The 19,770-nt window shown below is 37.8% G+C and overlaps 1 protein-coding gene across 1 annotated transcript; it reads right to left on the bottom strand.

The window, feature by feature from the left end:
- Positions 1 to 10,749: 10,749 nt before the first annotated feature.
- On the bottom strand, positions 10,750 to 11,571 carry LOC309961143 (coiled-coil domain-containing protein 62-like; the record flags this gene model as incomplete). Its single annotated transcript, XM_082838165.1, has 1 exon — positions 10,750 to 11,571. The coding sequence occupies exon 1, from the start codon at positions 11,533 to 11,535 to the stop codon at positions 10,750 to 10,752; it is 786 nt and encodes a 261-aa protein (XP_082694291.1). The 5' UTR covers positions 11,536 to 11,571.
- Between the last annotated feature and the right edge of the window lie 8,199 nt (positions 11,572 to 19,770).

Below are 19,770 nucleotides of genomic sequence, written 5' to 3'. Positions count from 1 at the left end.
GCTACAACATGGAGGGATCTTGACGAAATGTAGCTACCAAAAATGCCATTTTTGTGACGTTTAATGAGTCATAACAATACAACTACTTATTTCAACTATATGGGATACTTAGTGTAGTCAACACCACAGAAATTGAGAGGGTAATGATGCTTTTCATGTGGTTATGGAACAAAAAGGAAAGTTATGTTTAAAGGATATTAAGTTATAGTTTTAAAAGATAGAAAAGAATTAGAAAGTAAATGGTGATATTGGTTGCCCAATAATATAATGTATTTAATATCACTGAACGGTGCACTTTATAATAATTAACATGTTATATTTTATGTTATTTTATTTTACCAACATAAAAAATTGGGAAAGAATGTAATATCAGGAAAGGGAGTGGACCTGGGATGGAGCAGAGAGTAGTCAAAAGGGTGAGACACTGCATATTTTGAAGAAGAGGCGAGAGTCTTCATTGGCCAGAAGAGACTTTATAAAAAAATTAAAAATTACTCTGAGGGTGTATTAAATAGATATATATGGGTGTACTGTTATCTCCCGTGGGTTATCTTAAAGAGTCTTTAATAAAGTCCAAAAGGTTTGCTGAGGCTTTTTTAAAAACTAGATTCCGTATGAGATAATTAGAGGCTGGTACTTAAGTCTAGGTCCAGGTTGACGTATTTTGGAGGGAAGACAAACGAGAACAGTGGAGGTCCTGAGAGTGTAAGTACATGGAAAGTAGAAAAAAAATAATAAAGGAAATTAGGAAAACTTTGGACTTCGAAGGTCATGGATTACTGAGTCAGACCTTTGATTTCTAAGGAGTTATATACGCAGTTGCTATTTGGATTACTTGTTGATAAGGATAAGTGGAAAAACTAGAGTTGTTTCCAAGTGTAGGTAAGATATAATGAGAGGATAGAGATGGAATGTAGGGAGGCCCAGAGAAAAATGAGAAGGTCATATTGGGCCATGATGGTGGTAATATCCCGCAGAACAGATGGTAGGGCAGACTATGGATTCATCTTTCAAATTTCGGTTCCCCACCTCATCCTTAATAATTCTTGGGAATATTTCAGCGCTCTGTGTTGCAGGTACAGAATTCGAGTGAGGAGACTACACCCTCAGTGTCCAGCTGTCTGAGTCCTCAGTGTGCTTCAAATGATGGAGAGTTATTGCTTCTTTATGAGAAGAGTTAGTACCTTGTAGTTAAGCTTAAGCAGGAGGTTATACAATATTGATTCCATTTTATATATACTGTTGGCATGGAGGTTCCTCCTTCTCTTTTCTTGACCATTATGAAATGAATCTATATTTCTCAATATTTGGGTATATCAGATAAATACATTAAATAAAGGAATGTTATATATTGCTCCCTGCATAGTTTGCCTCTTTCTTCTTTCTCTCTTACATTTACTAAATTAGCACAGGGAGAGACCTTGAAATGTTCTAATCAGGAGAGATTAGCACATCATATTTCTAGAGAGGTTGGTTGGACAGAGCAGGGGTCCCATTGAGAATCAAAGCTTGTTTCTACTTGGAAGTGTACCTGTATAGGGTAGATGGCTCCAGGAAACCTCCTAGAATATTCCAATATCCCTGCAGGAGTTCATTAAGAGAGGCAGGATCTGGTACCAGATCAGTGTACTATGACATGTTTGTCAGTCATGTGATGTGAGATTCTCAGAGCCAATCCCATATGGTAGGGCTGACTGCAGAGTGATGCAGAACCTGTGAAAGCCTTTGATTGCATGTTAAAGATGAAGCTCTGATTTGGGGGAGAATTTTCTTACCTGACTGAATGTCATCCTTCTGTGGGGATGAGATTCTGTGCTTTTCCTCTGTTGATGACCACTGACTGAAAATCATTAGAGGATCATGTCTAGACAGCATTCTTTATTTAATTTCTTAAAGAAGAAAACATAGAAAACATTTTTATCCACTTTCAAATTGAGGACCAAGGGGAATGACATCAGTGAAAATATGCGAGTAGGGAGCTTTGGCTTGTTTCCAGCCCCAGAAACACTGACATATGTGGTAAAACCTGTCAAAATTATCTTATCAACCCATGTAGGTTTTCTTTTCTTTTTGCCATGTAGATTTATCATTTATTGAAACTTTACTTACTACAGGATGTGGAGAATAAACAGGGAAGTAGAAACTGTGTTTCCTGATGAGAGAATCACTAAGTCACATTAGCTGTTTTGAGTTTTGTCTTACTCACCATGACCATAATTAAACAAACAAACAAAAAACAACATTTTGTTTTTTTTGTAAGTCAGTTCCGACATTTCATAGTTAAAGACAAGGTAAAAGATACAGACTTAGATTTACCAGAATTGAGTATAATTTTGATTGTACCTGTGTTGAATATATGAGCATGACCTGCTACAAAACTTCATTATACTTATTGCCACAACTGACAAATTCCCTTTTTCCTCTCCTGGTATGTTACATGTAAGGAATGCATAGGTCACTAACCCCAGTTGGTCAGAGGTAAACTCTGCCACATGGATTACTGCACGTTTTCCTGCTGGAAGACCACACATTCTCGAGTATCATGCCTGCAGAGTATCTGGGCTCTTCTTTTTTCTGGCTAAAGGTTTGCTAATCACCTAATTTTATGAGAAATATACAAATTTGTATTTGCATATTCTTCAGGTTTTTATTTATCTATTCTCTTTCAAGTCCTAAGTGCAAATATTAAAGTGATTTCCAAGAGGGTGGTAAATAATACAGCTACATTTATGCTCCAAAGTTAGCAATAAATCATAATACAATTGTAAATGCATTATTGTGTGATTAATATGTAGATACTTATGTAAATGCAATTTTAGTAATGCTCTGTGGAGAGCTTCAGAATGTAGGTATTAGAAAAAAAAGAAGGAGTTCCTGAAACAATCAGGGAATTATAGAGAAGTCTTTGTGTCTATAATTATCAATCTGAAATAAAGCATTTTCTCAGAAATAAACTAGGCATAAAATTGTAGGAAAAAGCTACATGAAATGAAACAGCATGTGAGACGGCCATACAAGAAAAAGAATATTCTCAGAGAAAAATGAACAGTGTGGAGTTCAGCAGAAGGCTAATACAGATTCAGAGAATAAATCTTTGGAGAGCCTAATTATGAGTTCCTCATATTTCATTTTGGAGAGCTCTTTGGTAGTCATTTGAAGTATTATGTTATACGGTGACATTAACATACTCAAATACTTTCGTTTAGAATGACCAGTTAGAACCAGAATAAATGAAAAGGAACACAAAATTATGTTTTTGTTGATTTTTAAAGACCTCAGGTGAGTGTTGATAATTTAAAAATACATGATGTCTTGAATAAAGTTCCCTGGAATTTGAGATCTGTACAAAAGCATTTCTTTTCTGTAATGCTAGGATGCTAATTGGACATTTTTGCAAGAAAGAGATTTCAGGATGCAAATCTCGTGTCTCTAAGGTGGCAAGTCAGTTCATGGTGGAACCTTCTATTAAACCTGTGTGAGTGGAGAAATATTTCTTTAGAAGGAAGAGGTCACAAATCCGTTTTTAATACAGTTAGTGGTTTGTAGTATATAGAATGAGCAAAATGGCTACTTCTGAACTTTACGAAAAAAATAATATAGTTTTTCTGCCTTTATATTATGAAGCTGATGTAAAATATCAAAAATTCTTTATTTTGAAAAACAATGTAATCAATTTGACATAATTTATATATTGAACCTGTGGTACACACACACAATCAAATTAATTAAAAAATTTTTTTGCATTAAAAAATATTTTCAAGTGTAGTTGATTTACAATGTTGTGGGGTTTTTAAATACACGTTTATTGGAGTATAATTGCTTTTCAACATTGTGTTAGTTTCTGCTTTAAAACAAAGTGAATCAGCTCTATGTATACATATATTCACCATATCCCCCGCTCTTGAGCCTCCCTCCACCTTCCCTATCCCACCCCTCTAGGGAGACACAAAGCACCGAGCTGATCTCCCTATACTATGTGGCAACTTACCACTAGCTATTTTACATTTGGTAGTGTATATAAGTCAGTGCTACTCTCTCACTACGTCCCCGTCTCCCCTTCCCTCCCATGTCCTTAAGTCCGTTCTCTACATCTGTGTCTTTAGTCCTGCCCTGTCACTAGGTTCGTCAGTACCATTTTTCTACATTCCATGTATATGTGTCCACTTACTTTTACATTGTGAAAGTTGGGTCTAGCCTTGAACCGATGAAACCAGCCATGGCTGGCATTAAAAGATGTGTCCTCTGATTCCTTGCCATGTTTCTTCTTCAAGTCTTCATAAAGGCTTTTTAGCTTTCTCTTGAATCAGCATTAAGCTGAGCAGGACATTGATCCTACATCCATACACTGAGAAGTTTCTGCATCTCCATCACTTTTCCATGCTTCTTCGATATTTTGTCAACATCATCGGCACCGCAGACTTCACATGTTCCATGATCTTGTCCTTGTTCTTTAGAATCGTGCCAATGATTGAATGATTCATGTTATAAAAATGAGCGATGTCTAACATCTTTTTGCTTCACTCCACTCTTTCAATTATTTTCAATTTTGTTTCCATCATTATCGCGTGGTGCTTCTTAGCAGTACTAGCTACATCACCGCTGCTTTAACGCTTGCCTCCAGACATCTTGGGCTTGAAATAAAGGTACTGTATTACTGTACTCTACACAGTACTGTAAACTACACAAAAGCACAACCACTTATAGAGGATGCACACACATGACAATGTATGCCAGCCAGACACATGAACTAACTTACATGACTGGACATGTGAGTGGACGTTTGCATCTTTGAAAGTTTGCAACTTGAAGGTTTATATGTAGGTGACTTACTGTATTTGTACTGCCTAGGGAGAACTACCTAGGAAAACTGTGGTATGATTATGTCAGAGAATGTTTTGCTTATGTTCTTTTCTAGGAGTTTTAAGGTGTCCTATCTTATTTTTAAGCATATAAGCCGTTTTGAGTTTATTGTTGTGTATGGTGTGAGGGTATGTTCTGACTTCACTGATTGGCATATGGCTGTCCAACTTTCAAAACACCACTTGCTGAAGAGACTGTCTTTTCCCCTTTGTATATTCTTGCCTCCTTTTTCGAAGGTTAATTGACCATAGGTGTGTGGGTTTATTTCTGGGCTCTCTATTCTAGTCCATTGATCCATATATCTCCTTCTGTGCCAATACCTTGTGGTTTTGCTTACTGTAACTTTATAGTATTGTCTGAAGTCAGGGAGGGTTATGCCTCCTGCTTTGTTCTTTTTCTTCAGGATTGTGTTGACTATTCTGGCTTTTATGGTTCCATATACATTTTAGGATTATTTGTTCTAGTTCTGGGGAAAATGTCATGGGTAATTTGATAGGGATCACATTAAACCTGTAGATTGCCCTGGGTAGTATGGCCATTTTAACACTATTGTATCTTGCCATCCAAGAGCGTGGGATGTCTTTCCATTTCTTTGAATCATCTTCAATTTACTTTATTAATGTTTTGTAGTTCTCAGCTTATAATTCTTTCACCTCCTTGGTGAGGTTTACTCCTAAGCATTTTAATTTTTTGATGCCATTTTAAAAGGGATTGCTTGTTTACATTCACTTCCTGATATTTCATTGTTAGTGTAAAGAAATGAAACCAGGGACTTCCCTGGTGGCTCCATGGTTGAGAATACACCTGCCAATACAGGGGACATGGATTCAAGCCTTGGTCCAGGAAGATCCCACATGCTGTGGGTCAACTAAACCTGTGCACCACAACTACTTAGCCTGCACTCTAGAGCCCATGAGCCACAACTACTGAGCCCATGTGCCACAACTACTGAAGCCCGTCTCCTAGTGCCTGTGCTCTGCAACAAGAGAAGCCACTGCAATGAGAAACCTGCGCACCGCAAGGAAGAGTAGCCCCCACAGGCCACAACTAGAGAAAGCCCGTGTGCAGCAATGAAGACCCAATGCAGCCAAAATAAATTTAAAAAAAAGAAAGAAATGCAACCAATTTATGTATGTTAATCTTGTATCCTGCAACTTTGGTGAATTTGTTTATCAGTTCTAGTTGTTCTTTGTGGAATTCTTAGGGTTTCTTTTATATGTATTATCATGTTGTCTGCATATAGTGTCAATTTTACCTCTTCCCTTTCAATTTGGTTAGAATTTATTTCTTTTTCTTGTCTGACTGTTGTGGCTAGGACTTCCAATACTATGTTGAAGAGAAGAGGTGAGAGTGGGCATCCTCTTGTTTCAGATTTTAGCAGGAAGGCTTTCAGCTTATGAATATTGAGTATTATGTTGGCTGTGGGTTTGTCATAAATAGCTTTTATTATGTTGAGATATGTTCCCTCTATACCCCCTTTGGTATGTGTTTTTTACCATGAATGGCTGTTGAGGTTTTTCAAATGCTTTTTTCGGCATCTATTGAGATGATCATTTGTTTTTTGCTTTTCCTTTGTTGATAGGGTGTATCTCTTTGATTGATTTGCATATGTTGAAACAACTTTGTGATCCTGGGGTGAATCAAATTTGGCCATGGTGTATGATCTTGTTATGTGTTGTCAGATTCAGTTTTCTAATATTCTGTTGAGAATTTTTGGATCTATATTTATCAAAGATATTGGCCTGTAATTTTATTTTTTGGTAGTGTCTTTCTCTGTGTTTTTTTTTTTTTTTGTGGTACACGGACCTCTCACTGTTGTGGCCTCTCCCGTCGCGGAGCACAGGCTCCGGACATGCAGGCTCAGTGGTCATGGCTCATGGGCCCAGCCACTCTGCGACATGTGGGATCCTCCTGGACTGGGGCACGAACCAACGTCCCCTGCAACAGCAGGCGGACTCTCAACCACTGCGCCACCAGGGAAGCCCTCTGTGTGTTTTTTTTTTTAAGTCTTTATTGAATTTGTTACAATATTGCTTCTGTTTTATGTTTTGGTTTCTTGTTTCTGAGGTATATGGGATCTTACCTCCCCGACCAGGGATTGAACCTGCGCCTCCCTGCACTGGAAGGCAAAATCTTAACTGCTGGACTGCCAGAAAAGCCCCCATCTGGTTTTGTTTGTTTGTTTTTAATAAATTTATTTATTTTTGGCTGCATTGGGTGTTTGTTGCTGTGCACAGGCTTTCTCTAGTTGCGGTGAGTGAGGGCTACTCTTTGTTGTGGTGCACAGGTTTCTCATTTTGGTGGCTTCTCTGTTGCTGAGCATGGTCTCTAGGCACACGAGATTCAGTAGTTGTGGCTTTCAGGCTCAGTAGTTGTGGCTCCCGAGCTCAAGAGCGCAGACTCAGTAGTTGTGGTGCACAGGCTTAGTTGCTAACGAGCATATGTGATGTTCATGGACCAGGGCTCGAACCCGTGTATCCTGCATTGGCAGGTGTATTCTTAACCATTGTGCCATCAGGAAAGTCCCCCACCTATGGTTTTGATAGCAGGATGATGGTGACTTCATAGAATGTCTTTGGAAGTATTCCTTACTCTTCAATATTTTGGAAGCGTTTGAGAAGAATCAGTGTAGGTTCTTCTTTGTATATTTGGTAGAATTTGCCTGTGAAACCATCTGATCCTGGACTTTTATTGGTAGGGAGTTTTTTAAAATTACAGATTCGATTTCACTTTTAGTGATCAGTCTGTTCAAGCTATCTATTTCTTCTTGATTCACTTTTTGTTGGCTGTAAGAAAACAACATACATTTTTAGATTATGTTAGCACCTAAATATTTGCCATGTATTAGACCACAAGAAAGCAAAGAAAAAAGTAGTAAAATATTTTTTCATATAGAAAAAGTATTGAAATATTATTTGAGAAATTGGGATAATAATACTAATTATAATAATGACAAGCTGTTCTGAACTTAAAGACTACTTTCTCTAAGATGCATACTATATGCTAATTGTTTTATTGTTTTTAAATCCATGGAATGTAGTCTCCTTTTTAATTTAATTCTTTTATTTTACCTGTATATTGTTAAAAACAATTTAGTTGCACATAATATAAAAAATTATACTTTAATAGGAGATATTAATCCATTTACATTTAGTATAGTACTGAAAATACTTAGGTTTAGAGTTACCATGTTATTGTGTGCTCTCTTTTATTTATTTAAATGATTTAATTTTGTTTTTTTTTAAATAAATTATTTATTTATTTTTAATGTCTTTATTGGAGTGTAATTGCTGTACAATGGTGTGTTAGTTTCTGCTTTATAACAAAGTAAATCAGTTATACATATACATATATCCTCATATCTCCTCCCTCTTGCATCTCCCTCCCACCCTCCCTGTCCTACCTCTCTAGGTGGTGACAAAGCACCAAGCAGATCTCCCTGTGCTATGTGGCTGTTTCCCACTAGCTATCTGTTTTACATTTGGTAGTATATATAAGTCCATGCCACTCGCTCACTTCATCCCAGCTTACCCTTCCCCCTCCCCGTGTCCTCAAGCCCATTCTCTATGTCTGCGTCTTTATTCCTGTCCTGCCAGTTGGTTCTTCACAACCGTTTTCTTTTCATTTTTTTAGATTCCATATAAATGTGTTAGCATACAGTATTTGTTTTTCTCTTTCTGACTTACTTCATTCTGTATGACAGACTCTAGGTCCATCCACCTCACTACAAATAACTCAATTTCATTTCTTTTTATGGCTAAGTAATGTTCCATTGTATATTGAAGATGTGCGACATCTTCTTTATCCATTCATTGGTTGATGGACACTTAGATGGCTTCCATGTCTGGGTTATTGTAAATAGAGCAGCAATGAACATTGTGGAACATGACTGTTTTTGAATTATGGTTTCTCAACGTATATGCCCAGTAGCAGGATTTTTAGATTTTAGGGAACCTCCATACTGTTCTGCATAGTGGCTGTATCAATTTACATTCCCACCAACAGTGCAAGAGTGTTCCCTTTTCTCCACACCTCTGCAGCATTTATAGTTTGTAGATTTGTTTTGATGATGCCCATTCTTATCTGTGTAATGTGATACCTCATTGTAGTTTTGATTTGCATTGATCTAATGATTAGTGATGTTGAGCATTCTTTCATGCGTTTGTTGGCAATCTGTATATCTTCTTTGGAGACACCTCTATTTAGTTCTTCTGCACATTTATGGATTGAGTTGTTTGTTTCTTTGATATTGAGCTGCATAAGCTGCTTGTAAAGTTTGGAGATTAATCCTTTGTCAGTTGCTTCATTGGCAAATACTTTCTCTTATTCTGAGTGTTGTCTTTTTGTCTTGTTTTTGTTTTCCTTTTGCTGTGCAAAAGCTTTTAAGTTTCATTAGTCCCATTTTTATTTATTTATTTTTTTTATAAAATGGATTTATTAGAGTATTATCTAACAAATTACATATACTTTACCTAGTAATACATAATAGAACATATGAGTAAAAACAGATGAACCAAAAAAAAGGAGATTATTAAAATGTTCTGTAAATGTTTTTCCTTCCTCTGACCTCGCACATTTTATTCACAGCATCTGTAGAGCACTAAACTCTCTTTGGGCCTATGAGCTTCTTAGTCACTAACAGAGTGCCTGGCACACAGATGCTGATCCAAAGATTGCGGGAATTCCACTATAAGGCTACAAACATATGTATATCTTTATGTAGATGTACAAATATATGTATATCTTTATGTAAGTATCTGTAACAATGTAAGACATAATTACTTTGAGACACAGGACTCCTAGAAATAATGGAAATAGTGACCTCTAGTGGTAGGAAACTGCATTTCCCCAATCTTTAATCACATGAGATTAAAATTAAAAATTTCATTTTATTTGAAAAAAATGTAATATAATACTGTATTCTGCCCTTTAACTTATAGAAATGTAGTCTCTTCCTAGCAGGAAGGACGTTGAGAGTAGGTATGAGTAGACCCAAACATGTTCACTTAGTTAATTAAATTCTTTTTTCTTTTGACCATACCACATGGCATGCGGGATCTTAGTTCCCTGACCAGGGATCGAACCTGCGCCCCCTGCAGTGGAAGCGCGGAGTCCTAACCACTGGATCTCCAGGGAAGTCCCAGTTCATTTAATTTCTATTTGGAACTTTACCTCCAAACCTATGATTTTCTTCATACAAACCACCAAAATTAAAGTCTAACAAAACCTTCTTGGCTGTCAGGGCCATATATAGATAAGCTCTAAATATCAGTGATTCTCAGTTGGGAGCAGAGAAAGGAGAGGCTAGAAACTCTGACACACTGGGGTGGGTTGGGGTTAGAGTGTAGGAGAACATGGCGGTGAGGGAGAGTGGGGAGTGCCACTTTTATGTTTATCAGAAGGGGGCCTAAGTTACACTTTATTGACAAACTTCCTTTTAAGTCATGAAAAATTCATCCCCAACATTATTATTTTGCGGTCGTACTGATGTAACAAAACACATGAGTATTTTCCAACTGTAATAACTACAGGTGATCTATTTGCAAAATTGAAAAACTGTTGAATTCCTAATTTTTATCTAGTATTTGCAAATACTTGGCTCAAAAGATTCTTTCTTATTGAATTTTTAAGCACAAGTACTATGTTTTTAGTGAGCTAGTATAGTCATGCACTCAAGCTAGAAGGGGGGGCAGCTCCTCATTTTACAGAAGAGGAAACAGAGTGAACTGGGAGGCACGATAACAGCTTTAAAATTCCCTGCCTGGTCCCTCCTCATTTCTCAAAGGGTGTTAAAATAAATTAATTAAATACATAAAGTATTTTGAGAGAGGTACAATTCATTTAGCCCATCATGGTAGTATCGTAGAACGTTCAGGTTACTTAAACTAATCATCTATTTTTACCAGCAAAAACCAATTCATCATGCAGGCAACTTTTCTCTTGCTTGAGGCGAATGATCTCTTCTCGTTGTCCATTATTTTCTGCTGTCTTTTCATTTAGATCCTCTTTTAGCTTATTGACTTCAAGCTTAAGTGCCTTCAATTTCTGCTTATAATCTTGCTTTTCTTTCACAATACAGGTCTCCACCATCTTAGCATCGCGTAAGGCATGCTCTAACAATTTAAATTTACCCGAACAGTCAGCAATGTGATTGACTGCCTCGATAATATCTTTGTCCTTCAGCTTTATCATGGTGGTGAGAGCCTGTTCTCGAGCTTGCAATTGTCCCACTTGAGCAGAAAGTTCCACTAATGTGTTGCTGAGATTTTCGTTTCTAGCCTCAAGGTCTTCAGAGAAGAGAGTGGAATGGGTTGCCTTTTGGGCCATTTCTTGAAGCTGTAGTTGAGTCTTTTGAAGAGTACTCTGGCATTCAATTTGATTCGATTCAAGGGTTTTTACTTTCTTTGTGAGTGACCTGATTATTTCAGTTCTTTTATGTAGTTCACCTTCTAATTTGCTGCAACGTTCTTCCAAAGTCAACACTTTCTGCCGATCCTCTTCCCATGAAAGAAGTTGTCTTTGATGTACTGCAACCATATCATTGAGCTCTCTATCTCGATCTTTTAATTCTCCAATGAGCAGCTGTAGCTCTCTCCGTTGCTTCTCGATAGTGGAAATCTCAACTTCTGACCCAATGTTCTGGCGCCCGGCCAGGAAGGAGGCCGAAGGGTTCATAGGTGTTTCCTCTGCCCCCGGAGAGAGTCGGTGTGCGCAGCGTCACCCTAGAAACGCCATCGGCACGCCTACCCGGAGTGGCGGGGGCGAGCCCCGAGCTCCGGAGCCCCGCACACTCGCTGGCCCAAGCAACCTCGCCCAAACCGCCGGCCCCGCGGAACGCGCCCGGCCTCATTAGTCCCATTTTTAAATTTTTGTTTTTATTTCCATTTCTCTAGGAAGTGGGTCAAAAAGGATCTTGCTATGATTGATGTCATAGAGTGTTCTGCTTATGTTTTCCTCTAAGACTTTTATAGTGTCTGGCCTTACATTTAGGTTTTAGTCCATTTTGAGTTTATATTTGTGTATGGTGTTAGGGCATCTTCTAATTTCATTCTTTTTGTAGCTGCCCAGTTTTCCCAGCACCACTTATTGAAGAGGCTGTCTTTTCTCCATTGTATATTCTTGCCTCCTTTATCAAAAATGAGGCGACCATATGTGCGTGGGTTTATCTCTGGGCTTTCTATCCTGTTCCATTGATCTATATTTCTGTTTTTGTGCCAGTACCGTACTGTCTTGATTAATGCAGCTTTGTAGTATAGTCTGAAGTCAGGGAGCCTGATTCCTCCAGCTCTGTTTTTCTTCTCAAGATTGATTTGTCTATTCGGGGTCTTCTGTGTTTCCATACAAATTGTGAATTTTTTTGTTCTAGTTCTCTGAAAAATGCCATTGGTTGTTTGATAGGGATTGCATTGAATCTGTAGATTGCTTTGGGTAGTATAGTCATTTTCACAATGTTGATTCTTCCAATCCTATAACATGGTATATCTCTCCAGCTTTTTGTGTCATGTTTGATTTCTTCCATCAGTGTCTTATACTTTTCTGAGTACAGGTCTTTTGTCTCCTTAGGTAGGCTTATTCCTAGGTATTTTATTTTTTTGTTGCAGTGGTAAGTGGGAGTGTTTCCATAAGTTCTGTTTCAAATTTTTCTTCTTTAGTGTATAGGAATGAAAGAGATATCTGTGCATTAATGTTGTATCCTGTACCAAATTCATTGATTAGCTCTAGTAGTTTTCTGGTAGCCTCTTTAGGATTCTCTATGTATAGTATCATGTCATCTGCAAACAGTGAGAGCTTAACTTCTTTTCCGATTTGGATTCCTTTTTCTTCTCTGATTCTTGTGGCTAAAACTTCCAAAACTGTGTTAAATTTTAGTGGTGAGAGTGGGAAACTTTGTCTTGTTCCTGATCTTGGTGGAAATGGTTTCAAGTTTTCAGCACTGAGAACGATGTTGGCTGTGGGTTGGTCATATATGGCCTGTATTGTTTTGATGAAAGTTCCCTCTATGCCTACTTTCTGGAGGGTTTTTATCATAAATGGGTGTTTAATTTTGTCAAAAGCTTTTTGTCAAGAGCATTTAATCCATTTACATTTAAGGTAATTATCAATACGTATGTTCCTATTATCATTTTCTTACTTGTTTTGGGTTTGTTATTTTAGGTATTTTCCTTCTCTTGTGTTTTCTGCCTAGAGAAGTTCCTTTAGCATTTGTTGTATAACTGGTTTGTTGGTGCTGAATTCTCTTAGCTTTTGCTTGTCTGTAAAGTTTTTAATTTCTCCGTCAAATCTGAATGAGATCCTTGCTTGGTAGAGTAATCCTGGTTGTAGGTTTTTCCCTTTCATCACTTTAAATATGTCCCGCCAGTTCCTTCTGGCTTGCATAGCTTCTGTTGTTAGATCAGCTGTTAGCCTTATGGGGATTCCCTTGTATGTTATTTGTTGTTTTTCCCTTGCTGCTTTTAATAATTTTTCTTTGTATTTAATTTTTGATAGCTTGATTAATATGTGTCTTGGCATATTTCTCCTTGGATTTATCCTGTATGGGACTCTCTGAGTTTCCTGGACTTGAATAACTTTTTCCTTTCCCATATTAGCAATGTTTTCAATTATAATCTTTTCAAATACTTTCTCAGTCCCTTTCTTTTTCTCTTCTTCTTCTGGGACCCCTATAATTCGAATGTTGTTGTGTTTAATGTTGTCCCAGAGGTGTCTCAGATTGTCCTCAATTCTTTTCATTCTTTTTTCTTCATTCTGCTCTGCAATAGTTATTTCCACTATTTTATCTTCTGGGTCATTTATCCATTCTTCTGCTTCAGTTATTCTCGTATTGTTTCCTTCTGGAAATTTTTTAATTCCACTTATTGTGTTGTTCATCATTGTTTGCTTTTTTGTTCCTCTAGGTCCTTGTTAAACGCTTCTTGTATCTTCTCCATTCTAGTTCCAATTTTGGGATCATCTTTACTATCATTACTCTGAACTCTTTTTCAGGTAGACTGCCTATTTCCTCTTCATTTGTTTGGTATGGTGGGGTTTTACCTTGCTCCTTCATCTGCTGTGTGTTTCTCTGTTTTCTCATTTTGCTTAACTTCCTGTGTTTGGGGCCTCCTTTATGCAGGCTGCTGGTTCGTAGTGTCCCGTTGTTTTTGGTGTCTTCCCCCAGTGGCAAAGTTTGGTTCAGTGGGTTGTGTAAGCTTCCTGATGGAGGGTACTAGTGCCTGTGTTCTGGTGGGTTGGGCTGGATCTTTTCTTTCTGGTGGGCAGGTCTGCAACCGGTTGTGGGTTTTGGGGTGTCTGTGACCTTATTGTGATTTTAGGCAGCCTCTCTGATAATGAGTGGGGCTGTGTTCCTGTCTTGCTTGTTGTTTGCCATAGGGTGTCCACCACAGGAGCTTGCTGGTTTTTGAGGGGAGCTGGGTTTTAGCATTGAGATGGAGATCCCTGGGAGAGCATTCGCCTTTTGATATTTCATGGCGCCAGAAGTGTCTGGTACACCAGTGTCCTGAATTTGGCTGTCCCACCTCAGAGGCACAGGCTGACACCTGGCCGGAGCACCAAGACCCTTCAGCCACACAGCTGGAGGTGAGAGCAAGAGGTAACTTTCACACATCTCAAAGACCACCAATGGGATTCACTGACCATTTTCTCTCCAGATGTGAAGAAAACAAAATTCAGTCTTTGGCTAGTCAGCCACCTTGGTAGCCAGCCTCCAAGATGGCCCTAATCATCCCATAATTATCTCCCAATCTTCATGCACCTGTATGACCCCTCGCACTTGAAAAGGGCTGAGTGTTTAACTATTAAGACATTGCAGAAATGACAAAGTGCAGCTTCCAACGGTGGGTCATAAAAGACATTGTAGCTTTTGATTTGTTTTCTCCTAGATCACTCATCCTGGGGTAAGCCAGCTGCCATGTCATGAGGACACTCAAGCAGCCCTAAGGAGAGATCCATGTGGCAAGAAACTGAGGCTTCCAACTGCAGCCATGTTAGTAAGTCATCTCATAAGTCAAAAGATTTAATTTTATTTATTTTTCATTGTGTTGGGTCTTCGTTGCTGCACAGGGTTTCTCTAGTTGTGTCAAGCGGGGGCTATTCATCATTGTGGTACAGGGGCTTCTCCTTGTGGTGGTTTCTCTTCTTGTGGAGTATGGGCTCTAGGTGCATGGGCTTCAGTAGTTGTGTCATGCAGGCTCAATAGTTGTGGCCTGTGGGCTCTAGAGCACAGGGTCAGTAGTTATGGCACACAGGCTTAGTTGCTCTCTGGCATGTGGGATCTTCCCAGACCAGGGTTTGAACCCCTGTCCCCTGCATTGGCAGGCAAATTCTTATCCACTGTGCCACCAAGGAAGTCCAGTGTGCTCCTTTTTAAACCTAGTCTGTTTTCTTTATTTTCTATCTTAACTATTCTGTATTAAATTAAAAAAATAATACTCCTTTCTACCCCTCCTCTTTGAGTATTATATATGAAGTATGTCTTATTTATTAATCTCAAATTTTCAGCTTGCTTTTAAGAAGTAATCACAATGTCAAGTGTTTAATATCTTTCACTTCCACCTTGAAAAGCATGGATATTAAAGTGCTAATATAATTACCTTTCCTAGTCTATATATTTTACTTTTTGTTATGTATAAAAAACAACTAAAAACATGCACGGTTTGTAAGAAAATGACAAATTTCAGAAAATTCAGAATCTGAATACACTCTATACCTAGCTTCTAGATAAAGACACGGAAAAATTCCAGACCCTCAGAGGCCCCCTGGTCCCATTCTAGTGGCTCCCCTTAAGGTTTACTATTGTTCTGGTATGTAACAAAAAGATCACTTTACCTGTATTTTGTATTTTTTATAAATGTTATGACACAGTATAACCACTTTTGGACAGGACTATTTTATTACTTATGTTGTTTGTGAATATACTTATACGGTTGCCTGTTGTAACCATGTATTGACACTGTTGCATATTCCATAGTGTAAACATTTAACTAATAAGTAATTTATTCCAATGTGTATTAAAATATGAGTGATTTTTAGTTTGTGTCTGTTGAGAATAGCACTAGTATATAAATTCTAGAACTTGAGCTTTGGTGGTATGTGTATAAATTATTGTTCAGCATACATGTAGTAGTAAAATTTTCGAGTCATAGCTTTCTTGTGTTTATCTTTTTATGTACCTCTAAATATTTTCAAAACATTTGTATGAATTTTCATGCTCAGCAGCAGTGAATCAGATTCAAGGATTACACACATTCTTGTCAAACTTGATAATACCTGTCATTTTCATTTGAACTTTGTGGTTCGTGAGTGATAATTCCAAGGATTGCTTTTGTTTCATTTAATTGACTACTAAGAAGCCAAGCATCTTTTGATATGTTTACTTAACATTCTGTACTCTTTTTTTTGAAATATCTTTTGGTATATTTTCCCCATTTTTGCTCTTACATTATCTTCTTATTGAAGACTTTTTTAAAAAACATCTGAAGACTTCTTATTTAGAAGTTTTTTATATATGTTTGATATGAGTTCTTCTCTCTTTCTGTCACTCCTCTTTCTTTAGATGACTGTCAGTTCTTAATAACATCTAATTTTATATTTTCTCTTTATTTACTTATTTAGTCATATTTCTATTTATTTATGAGCCTCCTTATCTGTAGCAAAGCACATTATTTATTCTAAACCACAAAGATGTTTTGGTTCCTTCAATAAATCTAATTATTAAGCTTTAAATTTAAGTTAACTTTGTAAACTAAATATGTTGTATCATAGTGAAAATGAATTTTTTCTAGGATACCTGAAAGGTTACATTTATTCATAAAATGTTGTATTCAGGGCTTCCCTGGTGGCGCAGTGGTTGGGAGTCCGCCTGCCGATGCAGGGGACACAGGTTCTTGACCTGGTCTGGGAAGATCCCACATGCCGCAGAGCGGCTAGGCCTGTGAGCCATGGCCGCTGAGCCTGCACGTCTGGAGCCTATGCTCCACAACGGGAGAGGCCACAACAGTGAGAGGTCCACGTACCGCAAAAAAAAAAAAATGTTGTATTCAACTTTATTTTCATTTGCTCCGACCTCTCATTGATTCACAGAGGTAAACATCACTTCATTCGTGGATCTGACTTTTATCTGATGTCTCATGGTCATTCTCACCAATTCTTCTTACCTCCTGAAATCTTCAGCAATCCCATTTTTCGACAAAAACAAAAACCTCTTTTGGGCCTTTTTCCTCAGAAGATTGATTATTCCCACATTTTAAATGGGACATTGCAATAAGTTAGGAGAAAATGCCAAAAGGGTCTCTCTCTTTTTGTTTTCACATCTTTTATCAGCCTCTGCTTGCACTCTCTGTTCAAAGATTTTTGTACAACACATTGATGGAAGTTGCCAGTTGTTTTTTTCCTTGGGGCAAAAGACAGATTAATTACCTGACAAAAATAATAAAGACAGTGTCTTGCTCTGTTCAAATGTTGGACAGGATTGCTTGCATCCTACTTTAAAAGTTTCAGATGACTGAAGCTTAAGATTCCTAAGCTTTAATCCATACTTACACATGCACAGCATCCAACAGGACTGCTTTACATCACCTCATGAGACTTTTGTGTGCAAGTGGAACAGATAAAAATATACAACTATTGCTCTCTGTTTGTTTCATAAAAATTACTTTTTGTCTCATTTAAAACATTTTTTTGTAAAATCCAAAAACGTGCCAGGCTAAAATATTGGAATTTCAAATATGGTAAAATCTAAGACCCTTCAAATTTCTTTCCAGTATTGGTGATGATGGGTGCCATGCGAGATATGACTTCATTAAACAGAATAGGTAAGATTCCCTCACAGGCCTGATTGGAGAATATGAAAATAATCCCTGGAAAAATTTGGACATTCTCTAGTTTTCCAGTATTGGGTAAGATGGTAGTAAGGACCTCTCATTGTCCTATATGTGAATGCAGATCAATTTTGAGAGGTGGGAATAAAACAAGCAGCCTAAATATCCTTTATATTTGTTTGTTGTACTACTAGTAGAAAGAGGAAGGGTCAACATATCACCATGGTTGATACAGGAAATAAGCTGCTTGAAACTACACAGAAATGTACCTGCTTGTATTTTCTGTGCAGTTACTCTCTTTTGGTGTGCCCTGATACCTCCCTCAACTTATGTATCAACTCCAGCAGCATTAATCAGAAATCCAAAAAATATATTCTTTGGAATTATGAGGAAGGGAAGAGTCGAAAACTTTATAGAAGGGCCTTACCTTGCTCACTTTCTCAATGCCAGTAACTACAAAAAGAAGAGGACAGCAGACATCTTAGAGAGAAGAGCCAACATTAAATGAAATGTCCTAATTACTCCAGGCAACCTCTCATGATAGCCTCCCACAGCTTCTTGAATCCCTATATACTTGCACAAGGGATCATGTAATATTACTGGAGCATGTGACTCCAGGTTAACCTTATTGTTGTTGAAAAAAATAAAAACATGTTCAAGTGACAGCGTTTGAAATGGTTTCACAGTGGGAGGGAAACTAATGTAACAATGTAGAAAGAACCCTTTGCATGATTTCATCATGTTTTTATTTTTATTATTTTTGCCACTTCAGAATCTGTAGTAGTGATTGGTATGTTCCATGATGCAGTCCCGCTTCTTATAAGTTTTAGGTGGAATACCCCATTAGGAAGAAATGCACATAAGGAAGGTTAGTGAGTCAAACTCCTCTGCCCTCTGTCAGCAGTGGGTGCAAAATGATAGAGACCAAATGCTGTCATCCTTTGATGTGCAAAGTTTTCACTATATGAATGATGGTTTTTTTTGTTTGCAGGTCAGGAGCCTTTCTCAATACCCCTGTTTAAAAAGTATTATCACATGTCTGCCAGAAAGAATTGCTGATGAAACTGGAAAAAATTGAGAGTTATCCTTAACAATTAAGGGTTTCTCAGCAACATGGATGGACTTAGAGATTGTTATACTGAGTGAAGCAAGTCAGACACAGAAAGACAGACATCATATGATATTGCTCACATGTGGAATCTAAAAAAAATGGTAGAAAATAACTTATTTACAAAACAGAAATAGAGTCATGGATATAGAAAATAAACTTATGGTTACAAGGGGATAAATGGGGGAGTGATAAATTGGGAGAATGGGACTGACATATACACACTACTATATATAAAATAGATAAGTATTGGTATGGACCTGCTGTATAGCACAGGGAACTCTACTCAGTGCTCTGTACTGGCCTATATGGGAAAAGAATCTTAAAAAAAACAAGGGTTTCAGGATTATATAATAAATATATATGTGCAAAACTTTTAACATGAAAGGAAAAATAAATTAACCATGTGGTCCCTGTTATGGTATAAACATTTTGTGCCTCTAATTTTCAAATCTTGAAAACCAGCTCCCTTGTTGATGGTATTAGGAGGTGGAGCTTTTGGGAGATGATTAGGTCACGAGGCCAGAGACCTCAAATATGGGATTAGTGACCTAATAAATGTAGCACACAAAAGATCTTATGCCCATTACATCATTTAATTGCAGAGCCAGAAGACCCACATTATGAACCAGAAATTTGGCCCTCACCAGGCACTGTCAGATGGCAACTTGTTTTTTAAATTAATTAATTAATTGGCTGAGTTGGGTCTTGGTTGCAGTGCACAGGCTACTCATTGGGTGGCTTCTCTTGTTGCAGAACATGGGCGCTGGTGTGCGGGCTTCAGTAGTTGTGGCACGTGGGCTCAGTAGTTGTGGCTTGCCAGCTGGAGAATGCTGGTTCAGTATTTCTGGCGCACAGGTGTAGTGGTTTTGCGGCATGTGGGATCTTTTCGGGCCAGCGCTCGAACCTGTTTCCCCTGATTGGCTGGTGAATTCTTAACCACTGCACCATCAGGGAAGCCCTAAATGTGTGACTCCGTTTCTCTTCTTT

Source organism: Leucopleurus acutus, assembly GCF_964270905.1.
Source record: "Leucopleurus acutus genome assembly, chromosome: 4".
In the NCBI taxonomy this organism is placed as follows: domain Eukaryota; kingdom Metazoa; phylum Chordata; class Mammalia; order Artiodactyla; family Delphinidae; genus Leucopleurus; species Leucopleurus acutus.
The sequence above is the reverse complement of the archived record's forward strand: the minus strand, read 5'-3'. Positions and strand labels throughout refer to the sequence as shown.